The sequence below is a fragment of the Toxotes jaculatrix genome, chromosome 1 (genome assembly GCF_017976425.1).
Source record: "Toxotes jaculatrix isolate fToxJac2 chromosome 1, fToxJac2.pri, whole genome shotgun sequence".
Classification (NCBI taxonomy): domain Eukaryota; kingdom Metazoa; phylum Chordata; class Actinopteri; family Toxotidae; genus Toxotes; species Toxotes jaculatrix.
The window spans coordinates 29,341,678-29,360,334 of record NC_054394.1 but is presented as its reverse complement, the minus strand read 5'-3'; the positions used below and the strand labels follow the sequence as shown (position 1 = coordinate 29,360,334).

The 18,657-nt window shown below is 44.2% G+C and overlaps 1 protein-coding gene across 2 annotated transcripts in view; it reads left to right on the top strand.

The window, feature by feature from the left end:
• Nucleotides 1-18,657, top strand: part of nav2a (neuron navigator 2a) — a 100,234-nt gene that overhangs the window by 12,095 nt on the left and 69,482 nt on the right. Inside the window, exons 1-3 of one of the 2 annotated variants that reach the window (XM_041039349.1) lie at nt 4,176-4,487; nt 10,743-10,860; nt 14,329-14,381. In XM_041039349.1, coding sequence (XP_040895283.1) covers nt 4,416-4,487; nt 10,743-10,860; nt 14,329-14,381 — 243 coding nt within the window. In that variant the 5' untranslated portion in view covers nt 4,176-4,415. Of the gene's footprint in view, nt 1-4,175; nt 4,488-10,742; nt 10,861-14,328; nt 14,382-18,657 lie in introns of those variants that run through there. The other variant, XM_041039407.1, reaches the window with a different exon arrangement.

The following is an 18,657-nucleotide window of genomic DNA, read 5'->3' as shown; positions in this document are numbered from 1 at the left end:
TACCAGAGTCTAGAGATGAGCTGATAAGGAGGCTAGTTTAATTACACACCGCTAACCTCCACACAGCATGACTGACGGGAGGCCGGTGGGCCACAGGGTCAGCGTGTGTGTGTGTGTGTGTGTGAGAGAGAGAGAGAGAGAGAGAGCTTACAGGCATGCACACTTGAATGTGTGCACACACTTCCAGAAATTAAAATGACCTTCTTTTTTATTATGAAGTGTAGTCGATGTCCATAATCCTCTCTGTTCTAATACAGGTCTATTGATTATTTGATTGTCGTGGTCCTTATGTCAACATCTGACCTAAGCAGCATAAATCAAAATGCATGATTTGTGTGTTTAATCCTGGTCCGAGACGTACCAGTATACACAGGGCAGAAGAAGAATGCCTGGAACCGTAATTGGTTTTAATTAAGACATATAGTTGTCATGTGGTGCATCGTGGTACTCAGTGTGTCTTTGTGGGGCTCACTCGTGTGCGTAATAGCCACAGCGTGCGTTTAACTGCTCTGTTGTTTTTTTCAATTCTTCTTCTTCCTTTGAAATCTAGTCCAGTGAGTTAGAATCAGATTTCTTCAGACAACATTCGAGTTGTTTTTGTGCAGTTGAGAAATATAAAAAAAAAAAAGATTAACTACATTTTCTGATAGTTTTTCTGTAGTGAACTGTTCAAAGATAACATGCAAACAAGGTCTTGAGTTTGAATCAAACCCAGCGTGTCACAGGTGCATGTACCTTAGAGCACTCAAAACTTTGGCCATATGGAGGAGATGCAAGCATCAAAGGTCTCTGGCCAAACTCAGACTGTGGACTGTGGAAATTACAGCAGAATTCAGGAGGTGGATTTGATTCCTGGACAGAAGACCCCTGCATTTTTAGGAGCAAATGAAAGATTATATTATCTTTAGGGGCTGAGAAAGTCATCTGTTGGAGCATGCTAGCCTAGCCAAAAAGTATTGATATAGTGGAGTTTTGCAGAACTTAAGGGTAAAGCCCTCTCTGTCTTGAGGTTACATTATAGAGTGTGGGCCGTCACTGCTGCTGTTCTACACCTGGAGAGTGAGGAGCTGCCCTGGAATTGTCTCTGCAGATAAATCCGCTCTATCACTGCCTATGGCTCGTTCACTCATACAGTACAACCAACAAGCTAAGACCTTTTTAATAACACTTGCTGTGCTGATGTGCCCTCATGTGCATCAGGCTGCAAGTCTCAGGATTTGTCTGGGTCAGATGTGGCACGGCAGATATCGCTGTGCCATTTCAACTGTGCAGCAACCACAGCACCAATTTAGGGGATTTAGAAGTCAAGTATTCATAATTCAATATTCTCATAGTGTGGATTCACCTCTCTCAGTATTTGGGCTTTTTCAGATAGCCAGGGTTAAATGGTGTAAACAAGCGCTGTGAAAACTACCACCACTGGGTGTGAATGTTCAGTTCTGGCAATTTGAGGATCAAGTTAGTTTATGTATCACATGTGCAGATGACCACACGTGTGCACTCAGTCTCTTGGCTTTCTGATGGATGGCTCTATTTCCCATACTCTAAACTGCAGCGTCCTGGCCAAGTCGTTTTGTCTACCATGTGCTTGGTATGGCCTCTATGCCTCACAAAGCCACATGTCTTTCATGTGCCAAGCAGAGAGCAAACAGAGACATGCGGGCTCATTTAGAACGGGCCTGTTTCAGCTTTCTGCGGGCTAAAGCCACTTGAGAGGTTTGTGTGTGTACAGTGGGGGGGTGGTAGCTGCCAGGGGCCCCACAGACCAAAAACCATCCATGGTGCATCCTGCTGGGGGCAGACAAGAAGAGGGGGTAACTCCAGCTGCAGTTGTGATGGAAAGGAGAAGGTAGCGGGAAGGCAAATGTTTGCTGGCGCCTCCATATGGTTGCTATATGAAGAATTAATTTCTCACACTCTCGCTCTTCTTGTCTTTCAAGCACCTCCTGTCTTTCTGTCTGTCTCAGTTTATGTTTCTTGTCTCTGGGTCACTGTCCCTCCCTCGATATCAGACACTGTCACAGGTTCTGCTTGTGTTTTCTTTAATCTCCACCTGCTTGTGGGACTTGTTTCGTGAATTAAACTTGGTCACTGCTCAGTAGCTGATATTAAACATTAGTTTCTGGTAATATGATTGACTGTAGTGTTGTGACAGTGAGTGGTTCAACAAGAACAACTGGAAAAAATGTCAGATTGGGACATTGGGAGTTGGACAGATTAGAGGAGAGACGTCCATGCATTTCAGCCGACTGAGCCACCGGGATGCTCCGATCCAGTCTGTGGTCAAGCCCTGAGAATATCAGTGTTGGGAGAATATCAGGCCTGGACTCATTGTGTCCTGCATCAAGCAGCACAGCAGCACAGCAGCTGGCAGAGCAGACTGCAATCCTCTGTTGTCCTATCATACAAACCAGGGACGCTGATTTCGTAGAAGCCATCTGTCTGTGTCTGCCAGCGTTCACTGGGAGCTGTGCGCGCGATGATTCCCTCCGACTGAGTGTTGGCTTATTTAAGCCGACAGGGGTCCCAGCGTTCCTGGTTCCTGGTTTCTTGGTTGACTACGTGTTTGGTGTGACGGAGAAATTCAACACACTTTTTGGCTTTTTTCACCCATCACACCTATGTACCACTCCGTCGCCCCCCCCCCCCCACCCTCCCACCCTTGCATCCTTCTGTTGGATTATTGTGTGAGTGTATCCATCAGTTCATTCATCATTCTCCCACTAGCCATCTGCTAGCTGGCCCAGACTGGGTCAGAGGGGGTGTGTTGCCACATGTCACCCTCAGCCTGCAGCAGCATGGAGTCCGTATCGATGAGACTCAGCATGGCTGGGCAGCAAGAGGGGTCGCCAACAAGAATATGTGCAGTTGTGAAATAGGTAAACCTTCACCTTAGGGAACTGCAACAATCGTGGTGAGATGGTTGAGAAAAGAGGAGAATTTATAGGATTAGGTGTCCAGAAATCCTTTAACAAGCTCACGAGATGACCATGAGATGTTATGACACAGTGGAGAGTCAGTGCATGAAGAATTGGCTAATCTTGTTAGCCAATTCCACTTTTTAAACCCTTTGAATCTACAGCTAGTTTACTCGGTGGTTTGTGTGAGAAAGGTTAGCCTTCATAAAAGATGATCCCAGTTATATTATTTCAGGCCTTGTCAGAAATAGCCCTCTTTTACTCTGCCTGCCAAACTTCTTTGTTCCTAATGTTTCATCTTCATGCTTCTTTTTGACAAACCTTACATTCAAATGCTCCTCTGATTGCCTCCCTTTTCATTTTCACACCTGTCCTTGTGCTGTATGTAGAGCTGTGAATGGTTCATATTTTCGATGCTTTAGTAGCGAGACATAAATCGGTCTGTCCCCGAGCAAAATGCCACCGACGTGTTGAATTTCTTCAGTGGAGCTGCTCTGAGGTCTGCCGGTGAAGTGTGGGCAGCTGCTAAGGTGTGAATTTACGTCCGAGTATGAATGTGGAGCAGCATAGTGCTGATTGTGCAGGTTAAAGTTAAATCACCTGATGACATGAGAAGATGGCTCGGTTCAAAAAAGCAGTACGACCCCCGTGAAGGAGATCTGAGGCCTCCTGTGTGAACTTGTGTTTTATGTTTGTCAGTGTGTGTGTGTGGGCGCCTGCTGTAATGTACAGCACCAGGTGCGTCGCAGGAAGAAGATACTAAAGTCTTCTGTCAGTCAGTGGCAGGACCTCCGTCCCATAGAGGACAGACATCCGTCACATCGAAGCTGTGGTGCGAGAAAACTTTTTTTCCCACCAGTTGCATGAATGACCACGTGTTATGCAGAGCCAATGCAGCACGAGAGAATAATATCACAGGTTGGCTGTGTTACCTGACTCTGATAGTGCTTGAAAAATGTGCTTAATTACAGTTAAAATAGAATAAAAATCTCAAACTTTTATTACAAAGCCACATAGTTTGAGATTTAAGTGCCCAAAAATAAAAGGATCCATTTCTGGCGTTTGTGTTGCTGGTTCATCTCTGTACCAGTAGCAGAAGAAGGAACTGAGTCAGGGCTGTCTGACTCAGAGTGAGTGACACCCAGAGAGAGAGAGAGAGAGAGAGAGAGAGAGAGAGAGAGAGACAGGGGGGGTGGGGGGGTTAAAAAGTGTCAGAATGTCTAAGGCTTCACTGTGAAGCAGTCTGAAGGAGGGAGGGAGAGAGAGATAAAAGAGGAGTGCATGTAAAGAGGAGTAAAGCATGTCCTGTTCACACAGACGAGAAGCCAGACTGACACACAGAGCTGTTACAGAGATGTGATCGGGACAGGACAGTCATCAAAGCTCCTCCTCACCTTCACGATAGAGCTCGCTTGTCCTCTGGATTTCTGGACCTTTATGGACCTCCAGTTCTTCGCTTTGTCCCGTCGGTTGTCTTAATCAGGGTGACGCGCCCACATGGCAGAGCATGGCAGCCTCAGGGTGCCGGCCAGGAGCTACAGCCGCTTCTCCTGCAAAAACTACAAAGTGGTAAGAAACCAGAGAGGAGGCTGCCCACCTGTTGATGAACTAAGACGGATTTTACTCGGCAGTGATTTGTGAATTTTGCAACCTGACAGGAGCCGTGAGGTGAACATACATGGAGGAAAACGTTCATAGTGAAGATAAAGTTTGTATCCACGAGAGATATTAACCGGTGGGGACTTGGTAGTTATGAGAGAAATAGACTTAAGAGGAAAGGTCAGCCTGAAATAGAAATGTCAGGGGTAGAGTCAGATCTCCAGGAGCAGCCAGGAATTATTTTAGAAGCTCCCTGACAGACGCAGGTAACAGACACAGCGAGCCGAGCTGATGAGTAAACCCCTGTATGTCTGAAACATGGTCAGTGGAGGAGGCCTTCTTCTCAGCTGGCCCCCTCACTTGACGTTCATGGGTAGATTTCCTTTGAAAATGTAGAAGAAAGCAGTTTTATCGGAGTCTTTTGTGGACTCAGCACTGGGTTCAGTGTCATTACCTGAATTATAACGAGAGCTGTTTAAGGCCTGGCTCCCTATGAAAGCTTCTCGTGAGAGATAGCACTTTGGTCCCGCTGTGTTCTCTTTATAGTTCCTGCTCATGTCGGCAGATTAGTTCATAATGGCGTGTTAAGTGCAGCACGTTTTAGGTTGCTCACTGAACCGTGAAAGTAATAAGGCTAATAGTCCTGAAGTTATCAACATAAGTGTTTTTGGAAAGGTCCTGCGCCGTGAATGTATGTGAGAACTGTGCCTCGACGGACAGACCTGAGCTGTTGGGTGTTTCTGATGCTGTGAAAATGTTAAAATCTCAGCTACTGGATTGTGAGTTTTTCATGCCTGAACTTCAGTGGAAAGTCTAAATGGTCCTCAACAGGTTGAGAAAATTCACAAACCTCTCAGTTCAGCTATGAAACAGGTAGAAATTCATCGTCATCATCATCATCATCAATCTGAAAACAGATGAAAGGTCAGATTTCCTGTTTCTACTTTGTGAACAGCTGTTGTGGTCATTAATTTGAACAAAAGCGAACATGAGAAGACAAGAAGAAAGTCTTAATCATCGCACTTACAAAGAGCTTGATTTATGCAAACTGAGTCTTGCTGTGTATTTGACTGAATGTGATTATTTTAACGTGGAAAGCTGTTGGCGATGGCTGAAGATTTGTCGAGTAAGGATTTTGAGGAAAAGGTAAAAATTTACGAAGTGAACAGATTCCCAAACCCACAGGGAAAATAAAACATCCACCAACTTTAACCTAAAGACTAACAATGTTAAAAATGTTTCACCCGACAGCCTTGATGCAAGAACGTGTGTGTGTTAACATCAGCTCAGTGTTTGCTTAGTGGGCAGGTTTTCACTCCACACGTCAGTGTCAGTGCAAACAACAACAGAGATGAAAGAGCAGAGTAATACGAAGTGGTTGCTCCAGCTGAGTGACAGTGCGACTGACACACAAACACACAAACACACACTGCCATTAGGAGTACAAAAGCACATCTGCTTGGCTCCTCCTCCTGTATAATCAGCCTCCGTCATGATATGTCGTGACATTTGCTAAACCAACTCCTGCGCATCTGCCGCTGAGCCTTCCGGCCCGAAACACAGAGCTCACTTTTCACTCTTCCCTCTTCAAAAAGTCCCCCTTCAGCTCAAGGGCACCGTCCCAGTGTGATGCCCCGGCTGCCCTCGCCGTCTCCCCGCCCAGGCTGACCCAGCTCTGTGGGGATGGCCTGTGTGCGTCATGCCCTTCTGTAGGCATCGCACACCGGCCTAGTGACTCAGCAGGCCGAGGCAGCAGGGATTCTGGATGTGAAGCAGATTTGTGTTTACGTGAGAGTTTAAAAAAAAAAAAAAAAGATGCAGCTGTCTGAATGAGTGACTCATCTCTGCTTGTCACAAGCTTTGAAGAACTGATTCGGTTTAATTTTTCCAGGTTTAAATTGGACATTATTTTGTGCACATGGGTCCAGGCTGTCATGCAGTGCGTGCTTGTGAATTGAGACAGCTTGATCAGTTGTGTACAGGGTCTTATGTATGATTAAATGTTAAGGTGTTTACACAGGCTTATCTGACTGTGTGCACAGTGTTTGCAGGGATGGGCTACTGAACATTCTTTATTCATTTGGATCCCCATTAAAATGTTTGCTAGTCTTCCTGCTGTTCACACAAAATGAAAACAAAAATAAACAACTAATTAACAATTACACGAAATAAGTGAAAACAAGAACAGGCAAATGGAATCAGTCCAAATACCTTCGGACCGCGTTGATAAGGGTCAACCAAAAACGATGCGACCTGGACCCAGATCTTTTTCTTCAAGGTGATAAATTCCCAGAACAGGAAGTCAATAGGCTCGACAGGCCACATATGACATTTTCCATAAGGCCCAGACACTGTGAATGAGTCAGTGTCATGTTGCTTTCTCTGCTGACGGGAATGTCCCAGACTCCAGCACCAGTTTACCGCTCCTTAAAAAAGACCCCTAATCCCACGAGGAGAGGGTCGGAGTTTTTGGGAATGGAGGGATTTTCCCTCTTGAAAAACCTGTCTGTACATCGCACATCAGACTGTTATGGATCCCTGACTCTCACAGTGTGGTCGTATAATGTGGGTTTAGGGTTTAGAGTAGGCAGTTACAACAGTACTTACTGCTGTCTTAACACAGGCACCCATACCGCCTGCTTTAGATCAGGAAATATCTGATCACAGATTAAATAAAGGAGGAATAAGAATCTGACCGGTTATCACTGCTGAGTTTTGACTCCTGACAGGTTTTGATTCTCTGTTCTTCGGACACATTTAATTTGGTGCAACAAAAGCACTGAGGTTCGATACGCACAGAAATGGGCAGAAATTAAACCTACTTTCTTGCTGCTTTGCATGAAGTGGCCTGTGTGGTAACAACGTCGAGCACTTAGCCTGTGTGCCGCCCTCTTATCCGTTCAGTTAATTCAATTTCTGGGATAATGACAATATCAATTCAGCAGTCATTTAAAAACCCTGGACAGTTTTGATTAAATTTTCTGTTCAATGTGCAGAGTGGTTTCCTCAGATGTAGAGACTGGGCTGAGGTTAGTAACACCTCATTCCAGCCTGATAGATGTATGGATGGATGGATGGATGGATAGATAGATAGAGAGTCAATATGGAGTCAGTACTCCTCTTCAGTAACCATACGGCTGATTAAAATATCTATCTCTCAGATCAGATTCGATGCCTGTTTCTCATCATCCCCTACTTGTCCTTCTTTTTTTCGTCCAGCCCTTCAAGCTGTTTTCAGATCACAGGCGCTTTAATAAATCTGTGGTTAAACACATGTGATTCAGATTAATGTGTTCTTGATGTTTTTTCTTAGGTTTCAATTATTAACATGACCTTTGCAGCAAACTGATGCTGTAACATTTGGTCTGTGGTGGACGGATCTCAGTTCTACTTATTTATTGTTGTGGTTCAAAGTAATTAATTCCTTTATGTTTACATTTTTCATACACATATCAGGCATCATTAATTGTGCTACCTTCAACTCAATCAATTTTTGTATAATACTGTTTAATATGACATAAGATTTCATTTTGGGGTTTTTTATTTTTGAATTGTAGTATTGATCAGACTGGTAACAGTAGGTTGTGGTTAAAGCTTTGTTAATTGATATTTTTGGCCAGTAGGGGAGCAAAAGCAGTCCACAGCAGACACGCAGCTCTGCCACATTCAGACTTATAAGGTTGTTATTGCTTACTTGTTAGCTAAAACTTCACAATTTACACATCCTGCAGACACATGTATTGTCGTGGAGTCTTGTTTCTCTTCAACTTACGACAGTAGTCCAGTATTTACTCTCCTTCCATCTCTGTTTTGGGCTCCACCAACTCCAGAGAAAAAAATCTCTCACCAACAGCCTCTCTGCTGTTTGTTGCTGGACATCTGTGTGATAGTGTGCAGTACAGTTAGTTTATCAGAGCTTGTTTATTGAAAACAAAACAATAAGCTAAAACATGTTAAAAAAGCTCAGCAGACCTGCGGAGGAGGTGATAGTTCTGTGCTGCAAGTGATGCCTTTCACAGTAGACCTTACTCTTAGGGTAAGTGCAGGTCTTGAAAAGCATTGCAAAGCACTTAATTCATTTTCAGAGTTTAAAATAAAACTTACAGTACCTGAGATGTCATGTTGAACATTTGGACCTGACAGTTTGACTGAGAGAGGAAGACATCAGACACACAAAGCCTGTTTTGAAAAGTTCAGTTTTTAAAGTTACCAGTTGTGACTTGCCCACTTCCCCTCGTCTTTCCTCTGTCCCCCCCCCCACTTGCCCTCAGGCTGTTTGACCCCTGCAGTGGTTTCCAGCTCTGTGACTGACAGCTACCCATTTCACCTCGTTTTTAATTACGCTCCAACCCCTCAATTTACCTGCCCGAAACTACTTCAAAGAAAGCCTCCACGCACAAACACACACACAAAAGCTCCTGAACGTTGCACTTCCTTTTCTCCATGAGCAGCTGAGAGTGTGAATTGAAGGCACAGAACCTAATCCTGCTGCTTGAAGGCTTTATTTAGCTCTGTGTGTCACTCAAGACTCATTTTATAACTGTGCATTTGTGTTTGGGTACGCAGCCTGTGCGATTTAAGCATCGCTCCGAGGCTCTTTGTGTCTAATGTGTGGTCGTGCGCTCTCATAAACCTTCTGCATGTGAGCTTGTGCGCGAAGATGACTTATACGTATGTGCATGTGCGTGTCTTTGAAGTGCTCACACCTGTTGTGAGCCATCATGAGAGCAGTGATTCATCCGATGGGTAGCGTGGCAGAAAAGCTCGAGGTCTGTTTACAGTGCAAACACAAAGAAACAAGGGTCACAACTGTGTCCCACGGCTCGCCCCGCATGTTGTGTGTCACTTTTTGAGCTAAGGCTGGACCTCAACAATGCTGTGCGCTCATTCATCACTAATACACGCACTTGAATTTCACAGCGGTGAGAGAAAGGCTAATATTATAGTTTCCACTCGGGTATTGAGAAAGTTTACATGCACATGAGAAAGCAGGTTATGCCAGAAATCTAACAACACACGGACCTGGAGTGTTGTAGTAACCAGTAAAATCAGTGTTCACATGTAGTTTATGCATCTTTTGAAATGTATGAGTTTTGCATAAAGCTTTAGTTAGTTTTAGCTGTACATTGTAGTTTAATGAGTACTGAGTATTTGTTTTACCCCGCTGCATCGCTGCCTCCGCCGTACTTTCTCTTCATGCATGTGTATTTTAAAAATGTAAACACTGAAAAATCTGTTTCCTCCAGGAGAAATCTTGAAGGGAAATCAGGTTAATCTGATCTTTTACCCCATTTCTGAAATCACATTTCTTGTTCACATGACACTGAGGAAATCAGATAACAGCTGAAAGCAGCTGACAGTAACCTTAGTCAAACGTTCTGATCGCTTCTCACCAGACTGTCATCTTTTCACCAGACTGGCATACAGAAGCAGCGTCTGAGCTGTGAAAACGAGAGTGAGACACAGAGGGAGAGGTGTTTTTATTTAGCCAAGCTGCCGCACATGTTTTGTGTCCCTGTGGGAGGGAAAGCTGTTCTGAAGTTGCACTTGTCAAACAGAGTCTCTGCAGTTGATACACAAGTCTAACAAAGCTGCAAATCAAGACACATTCACGAGGTATCCGCTTCTCAGAAAATAACTCCTTCTTCATTTAGGAATAAAGTTCCGTGCAACTTCTCTTGAACCTTTGTGAGCCTTTTTTTTTTTTAATGTCCTCAGAAATGGAAACGCACTTCTCTTGATGAGAGAAAGAGAGGGAGAGTAAAAGAGAGAGTTTGGCAACTAATTATGAAGGAAGCTATTCAGATTATTCAGATGCTTGCTCTGCCCCCCTCCTCTCCTCCCCCCAGGCAGTGAAGGGTCTTTTCTGTCCCCAGAGAGTGATGTCAGCATGGCCCATTGAAAACAGCCGCCGTGCGCTCAGAGATGAATGCCCCGGCTGAACACAATGGCCCCAATTTGAATACCACGCGGATATATGCCAGATCGGAGCCCCAACAAAAGAAAGAGGGCTACTCTGCTCCCATTCAACCATGTTGTTATTTTATTAGAGTCGTAAATTTGCTTCAACCATTTATAGCTTTTGTAGTTTTCAAGTGTTTATGGAGTTTGGAACATGTGGACGACCTGCCGGGGTTGCCCCTATCTTGGACTGGATTTTATTTTTTTGTTTTTTTTTGTTGGATCCTAACTGAGTGCTGCGGTTGTGTTTCTGTCTGACCGCAGATCTACACCGACTGGGCCAACCATTACCTTGCCAAGTCAGGACACAAGCGTCTGATCAAGGACCTGCAAACGGACGTCACAGACGGAGTGCTGCTGGCTGAGATCATCCAGGTCGTAGGTAAGCAAAAGCACACGTTTGATTCCAAAATCTGCGAAAGGATGTTAGCTCTCATCATGTGAGTGCTGAGGAAAATGTGAAACATGTCACGAGTTGAACTTTATCAAACAAATAGTTGCAATTTCTTTTATAAATAGGGACATCATCATCGAACAACAAGCTTTTCTTTTGTAAGACAGAATTGAATGAAGCCCATTATCTGTATTATCTTATGTAACAATGTCAGTTTCAGGATGAGTCATGCAGAGAAAGTATTTAGTGCTGCACAAGTGAAATGATTCCTTCCATAGGATGCTGATAGAGTCAGGACAAAACACCAGTGTAGAAGTTCAAATCCATCTTCGTCACGTTGGCTTTCAGGCTCATGAGTGAACTTAAAGAAGACAGATGCTTGTTTGATCCAAAAAAAAAAAAAAAGATTTAGACTTCTGTAATATTCTTTAGGATCACCTGAATGATTCTTACCGAACGTCATCACCTAACAGGAATATGTTGTTCAAACAAAGTGAATGCAGGGCAGAAATAGGAAATACTGTGTAAGAACGCAAAATAAGGAAATAAAATATCAGAGAAATCTGATTAAAACAACGCTTGTGATGAAAGAGCACATTTCTGAGCTCATCTGACAGGCGTTTTCTGCTTAATTACAGTCCCTCTCTTATTGCTACAGACACTCTTTGGTGAGTACGTGTCAATCAGGAACTGGCTCAGGAACTATCTCATTTTCGCTTTGACCAACATGTAGTTTCAAATGTATTCACTTGTGTTTCCAAAGTGTCTGCTGACCCTATGACTGGAATAGGAAAGTTCAAACTTCAACAGAACAATTACAAAGATTGCAGACTGTTCACATGACAGCAGAGCTATGAAGACATGCAGCCGAGCGCAGGCTGTGAAAGTGGGATGTTCGTCTGTGTTTTTGACCCTCGCCCTCGTCTGTATCATCATCGGTCTTGTCATTTCGTCCGGCCGCCCGCAGCCTGTCATTTCATCTGCTGACAGCCTGGAGGCTGAAGCAGGCCGACACCAGCTGACCGGTGACTCAGCATGTCACTGACTCTCTCTGCTCTCAGCTCATCCCCCATGTCTCTGACCCAGATTTCATACTTCCTCTGCTATGAAGAGTCTTAAGCTCTTTTCTCATATGAATCTGGACATTGTCCGGAGAATCAGGTCCAGACATCGTCCAGAGTTTCCCCTTTCGCACAACAGGAGACTGTGTGTGTCAGACGCGTTGTCACCTACTGGAAATGGCACAGGGTGGCGTCTGGTTAGAGCGCGCGGGAGGCAGGATGGAAACGTCATCAACACGCCCACTCGCTCGCCGTGAATTCACCGGACAATGACCGGCTCTATTCACACACTGGCTCAATCGGACATTACACGGACCTTGTACCAGGGAGCTGGCAGGATAAAGTTTGTTTAATGTCCGGTCCAACTGATTTGGACTTTTGGCCTCACACATACAGCTCCTCGGGGTGATGTCTTCAAAAGTTCAGGGTTGCAGTGCATGTGTGAAAGCAGCTCTGCTGTTCTCAGACTGCAGTGGCAGCCTGGCAGATTGGTTGTGTTTCTTTTTGTAATTTACTCTTTTATTACCGTGATGTTTGAGTGGATGCTCAAAAGGAGGAAAGAAATTCATCTTCTTGAGAGGAGACTATTTTTGGAGGCTTAGGAAAGAAAACCGTCATTAGGTTTTATTCATCAAAATCCAGGTAAAGTCCCTTTATTCTAGGAAAATGTCCTTGTGTTCTTGAAAACGTTTCCCTGTTTGAAAAGCTCCACAGCATCATCCCCTTTTTCCCTCCTCACAACATCCAGTCACTGTGGAATATATACACCCTGACAGCTGACCGCTGCGGCTCTGCTCTCATATTAAAACAACACAAACCAGATCTGTCTATTCACCTGTTCTGTCCTGCCTCTCTGTCCACTGGGGAAACCTCACACCGCACATTCGCTGCTGAAACCGGAGCGGCCCGCTGGTGTCGGAGCAGCCACACCGTGACAAAGGCCCGATTGGATGTGGCACCTGTTTAGCCATTTGACCAACTTACACTCAAGGTCAGAATTCTGGAAGAAGAAAAAACCTCCAGATCGAGGTTGTCATCAAGTTCTTACGGACAAACCTGAGGATGATCTGTCCAACAAATCTCACTTTTTAATATTTTTTGTTGTTTCCAGTCTTGGGATACTTTTCTCTAAATAACCTAGCCTTCATAGAGTCTGTCTGCTGATTTGTAATCAGGCAAAATGTGTCTGGTTATTGTTTTTTTTTTTATATATATTTTGGGAACACTTAGTGTGTTTGGAGTTCAAGTGTGTGTCTCAAAATTACAGAGTAACTGTCTCTTGTGGGTGTCACTGACTGCAGTGTGCAATTTTTCAGGAAGCACACAAACCAAACCCAACAGTAGTCGTGTTAAATCATTCATCATTTCATTAAGTCAACATATTTGTTTACGCTATTTTTTTTACAAATATAGGATGCTGTTTGCTATGTTATGCCAATATATGATTCAATCACAGTGATGCTTTTTTTAAAATTCAGTTTGCCAGGGATCATTAAAACCTCAAAACTCTTCTCTGCACTTCATTATTTCACTGATGTCCCAGAAAACAAACAGGGATGTGTTGTACACGCAGTGCAGAGGAAGGAGCTGGTCTTTTTTTTAAATTCTTTATGAGTTGTCGGCCAATAGAAGCTAAAATCAGAATATTTTACAGAATTTATAAAAGATTGAATGCATCTGCCCTTCAACTGGCCATCACTGCACCTCATTATTGGTAATTTGCTGTAAACTAACTTAATTAAACTATGATGCTGTTGCATTATATTTAGAAAAAGTTCAAATTAAATCTCTGAAAAGAAACAAATAACTTTTTGATTGAACTGTTAACAATATGAAGACACGTGAGGAGGGGTCACAATCCAAAAAGTTTATTTATTCACCACGGGAGGCAGGTGATATAGTATGTGGTCCTGAGGTGGAGCTGCACTGTGGGACCCACTGGGCCTCCTGATGCAGGAGGCCGTGCTTTTGGCACAGTTGTCAGCTGTGAGCTGACGGCGGTGTCTCAGCTGGTGTGGGCCGGGCCTCTAATGGACGGGAGGAATCCCTGACACCACACACACACACACACACACGCCCCCTTTGAAAAGAAGCAGCACAACACTCCCATCCCGGTCGGGCCCCCAGCGGCCCCGTTCCCATTTGCTGGGACCAGATAGTGTTTCATGTCACAGTGGGAGGAGAGGGGAAGGGAGTAAGAGGGGGGGGGGGGTGGTCAGAGTCACCGGCATGAGCACCTCTGCTGTCCTCAGTCAGCCAGAAACCGTCTTGGACACACACACACACCAGGATCTCCACTGGAAAGAAAAGAGAGGATTTCATTAACCCGACACAACTTTTTTTTTTTTTTTTTTTTACCTCTCTGTCTCTGTCTCCTCTTTCTGTCTCTCCTCAGCCAATGAGAAGATTGATGATATCAATGGCTGTCCCAAGAGCCGTTCTCAGATGGTGAGTGACCTTTTAAGTTAGTTTTGGCAGAACATTGTGAAATTTACCTCTGTGTGTGTGTGAGTGTGTGTGTGTCTCAGTGAGGTAACACGCCTCTTGATGTTCACCGACTCATGTGGCCCTCGCTCAGTGCTGCGGTGCAGAAGTCACTGGTGAATATCTGTAGATGGGAACGGTTAGTCCATTTATTTTTACTTTTGTGGTCTTGCGGGCTGCTGTTGGTGAAACCTCTGGCTCAGACTTCTGGCTGCTGGCGCTCAGTTGAAAGCATCGCAGGCTCTGGTTTTGGGGTCAGCTTCGCTTCATCTTATTACACTTGCAAAGGACTCAGCATCTTCGCTCCTGGGGGTGGAGGGTGGGGTGGGGGGGGTTATCAGTGCTGATGACAAAGAAAATGTTTACAGCCAGTTATGATGTGTTTTCGTCTACAGTGACATTTAGCAGATATGTGAGTGGGACTCCCTTCCCAACACTGCTGGTGGGATTTCGGTGTTTTCACAGTTTTGTGCTCTCTGTGGGAAATGAGCCGGCAGTCCCGAGGCAGGGCTGCCCTCCGCTGAATGTGAAGGGCCATAAATTGGGCCAGTGTGCCAGCTGAGGGGGCTATTTTTGGCCACCAGCCAGACTACTGAAGCCTCTCAAAGCACCAGAGCACCAGAGAGAGAGAGAGACACACACACACACCCATGGCTAACAACTGCGGAGGAGGTGGAAGCACAGCTGATCCCTGAACCCTTCCCCTTCACTGCAAACACACACACTAGGACATATATTACTATATTTATGAGGTCACGCTGTTGTTCAGATTGATTTCTAGTGTTTTTCTAGTTGTTTACAGTGCTCCGATCTCGTGTTTTGATGGTGGTCTGTTTTTTATGTTCTGCCATCTTATAAGATTTGGTGCTGATTTTATTTATGCTACAGAGATTTCTCCACTTTTATAGATGATAAAGCCTGAGTGTATATCAGTCAGGATCTATTCTCAGCTTATCAGTACTGTGAACATAGAGCTGGGGCCTGTACCTTAGTCTGACAGAGCCTCGGCCATCCTGGATAAAACCTGAACCGCAAAGCTTTTTATCAACTGGCCCCGTTAATGCCGTGTTTTCCCATGAGCATGTTCGTGTGAAAGAGGCACAGTTTTTTAATTACAGGTGACATCATCAGAACCACGAATTAAGTACTTAATATGAAATGAGAAACCCATGGGAAAGTCTGGTTATGATAACAGCAAAGAGCGATATTAAAAGCAAGGCTAAGGCCATAAATAAGAGCAGGGAAGACGACAGGAGGAAGCTGAGCTGTGCTGCGTAAGTTAACATGGTGATCTACCCTGGTTAAAAGTGACCCAGCTACGTGATACAGAAAAAAAAAAAAACATGTTAATCCCAAAGATAGCTGGATAACCCACTAATCAAACATTACCAGTGTACACAAAAGCCATTTTTAAGAACCCATGTATCTACACATACATGTTTACTTTACTTTTCATTTTTCTTCTTCATTAACTTCACCTTTTTCCTACCTAAATACATCTACTGACTGATGCTCAGAAACAGCTCACCTCCCTCTCTACTCCCTATACCCCACTCTCTATCAATTAGGCCTTTCCCATTAGCGTTGATTACGCCCCCTCCGGTCGCCTGTAATTGAGCGTTTTGAGCTCTTTGGTCTCGGTGGTCTGGTCGTCTCTCTGTGGTTTGGTTTTGCTGTTACCAACATCCTGCGCAGCTTCTCTTACATCCAGCTCTGCTGTCATCTGCAAACACAGCAGCTTTAAAAAAAAGAAAAAAAGAAAAGACCATTGCTGGACACTTCTGAGACAAACCAAGTGCTTCCAAATATAAAGTCTGTCTGTGACTGTGACATAAATATTCAGAGATGGTGTGTGTGTGTCAGTGAAGAAGGAAACAGGAAATTATTTTTATAGTGTCCATTCGTACAGTCTGATATTGTTTATTGTACAGTGGCTTTAAAAAATCTGCTTTTATTTTGTGCAGACGAGCTCAGATGTTGCTGTATGTGTGTGTCTGTGTGTGTGTGTGTATGCGAGTATTTTTGGATCGCTGTGTATAATCTCAGTGAGTCTGTCAGCTTTAAAGCAAAATCTGAGGCAGCCAAGCAGTGCTAAGGGCAGGTGCATCTGCAGTCATTATGCAAATGTCTGCTTTGTGTTTTGTAGTACTGTCAAAACAAACACACACACACACACACACACACACACACACACACACAGATCCTGAGACTGTAGTCAGGCAGCTGGGGTGGAGGAGTATGAGAGCCCACTTTTGCTGCTCTTGATTTCATTACTTTCAAAACCCCAAAGCTTCCAAAGCTGCTGCCAGTTACCACCACTTAACCTTTGTCTGTAAACGAATAAACATGGAAATAAGCTCAATCAGTGGAATAAACTGTAGCACTCTCACCTCACACTCACGCTAGCTGATTAGCATGCGGGCCAACCCCGGCCAGAGTGAGAGGCTGTTTTTACAACTGTCACATCCTCGTTAAACGGACCCCCATCATCGGGCCGTTCCTTTGCCACCCAGTCAGAACGTCTGTCTGCGTGTGTGTGTGTGTTTGTGTCCGTCTGTGTGGGTTCAAGCCCAGAGCGCGGGTGTCGATTTGACACTGAGCTGTTAAAGCCACACAGGATGCCACGCACACACAGGGGGACACGCAAACAAACGTGCACGGAGTGTCCCGTCCACGTTAAAACAGCAGCAGCTTCTGAAATGAATGGGTTTTCACCCGCCGGCGGCTGGGAAACTCAGCGAGGCCTAAAAAAGAAACTATTTTATCAGCCAGACTTTTCATTTCATTAAAACCTGGCAACGGGTTAATTTATTAATCCACCTTTTTTCCACAGATGTTATGGACCAACTTTTTGAAGTTAAGCAGAATTTAAATTTCCTTGTTAGACAATGGTTTTAATGAAAACTGTTGTCAGCACGTTCTGTGGACACTGCCTCCTCAAAGAGATGCTGCTATTATATTTTTTAATTGGCACTTTTCAGTGCTGTCATCACTGCAAATTTAATTCATTGTACAGGAGTTTAAGTGACAGAAATCTCAGAACATGGACAAATAAAACCAAAATGTTCTGCATGGCAAGATCCACATAGTATAAAAGAGAAAATACTTGTATTTTTTAAGTAATTTAGATGAACTGACCCTTTAAATCACATTATCTCTGTAGATGATGAGTGCGTGTTAGTGTGTTAAAATGTCTTGACATTAGAGATTTCATTTTTGATTCACCCTGTTTCAGCCTCAGGTGCAGTGCCCTCAGGTGCAGTGCCACCTGATCTGAACACGCCCAGTTCTTAACCTGAGTTCACGCTGTCACACGTGTCTCTCTGTAGTTTTACTCTTGTCAGGAGTCTGTACTCTGAAGATCACAGATTCATGCAGATGGGTAAACGGCTGCAGGTCTGACACAGATGAATTTGTTGATGGTGAAGCTTTACGCTGGTAAGCAGGACAAGACCCAAACCATGTTTTATTAATGATTCAGCAGGCTGGTTAATGTTTGATCAAAGGGAGAGGTACACTCTGTGTTTGCAAGAGAGGGAGAGAGAGAGAGAGAAAGAAATCCCCAACTGTGTCAGCTGGTCAGAACTCAGGTGATCACATGATGGACTGAAAACAACCGAGCAATCATAGTTACTGTTTCTAAGCAACCAAATACACCAAAACCCCAAATGTTTATTTCAGACGACGCTTATTGGCCCTGAAAGGAGTTTGACGTCCACATGAAGGCTCCTGAACCACGAGCGACAAAGAAACTTCGCCTGCAGGGGTGGGCGAAATAATAGAAACACTTGACAGAATAATGCAATCCAATACAAGAGCCCTGCAACTAAAGCGTCGTCTTTGAAGCTTATGATGGAGATGGATGATCACACGATGCACAGTATGTTTATGTTACAGTGCCCATCTGTTGCATAAGCGAGTCATCTGTTGCAATAACAGTTAGTCCATTCATAGGAGATATGACACAACAATATGTCAGTCGAGAAATAATTCCGGCAGAAAACCTCATCCTCGGAAAATTGTGGCCTTTTTAAAAGAAAAACAATTTTGCAAATGTCATCTGCACAAGCAGAGACAGCCCAAAAGTGTTTTTCCAAATAACAAATTAGAGCAGCTTTGCCTTAATCATTCTGTGCACAATTCAGCAGGGAAGTGTTGGTGCAGCCAGAGGAACTTTTTGTTTTTGTTTGTGAGAGCGGTTAGCACCAGCCTGAGAATAATTAGGAACATTAAAAACTGC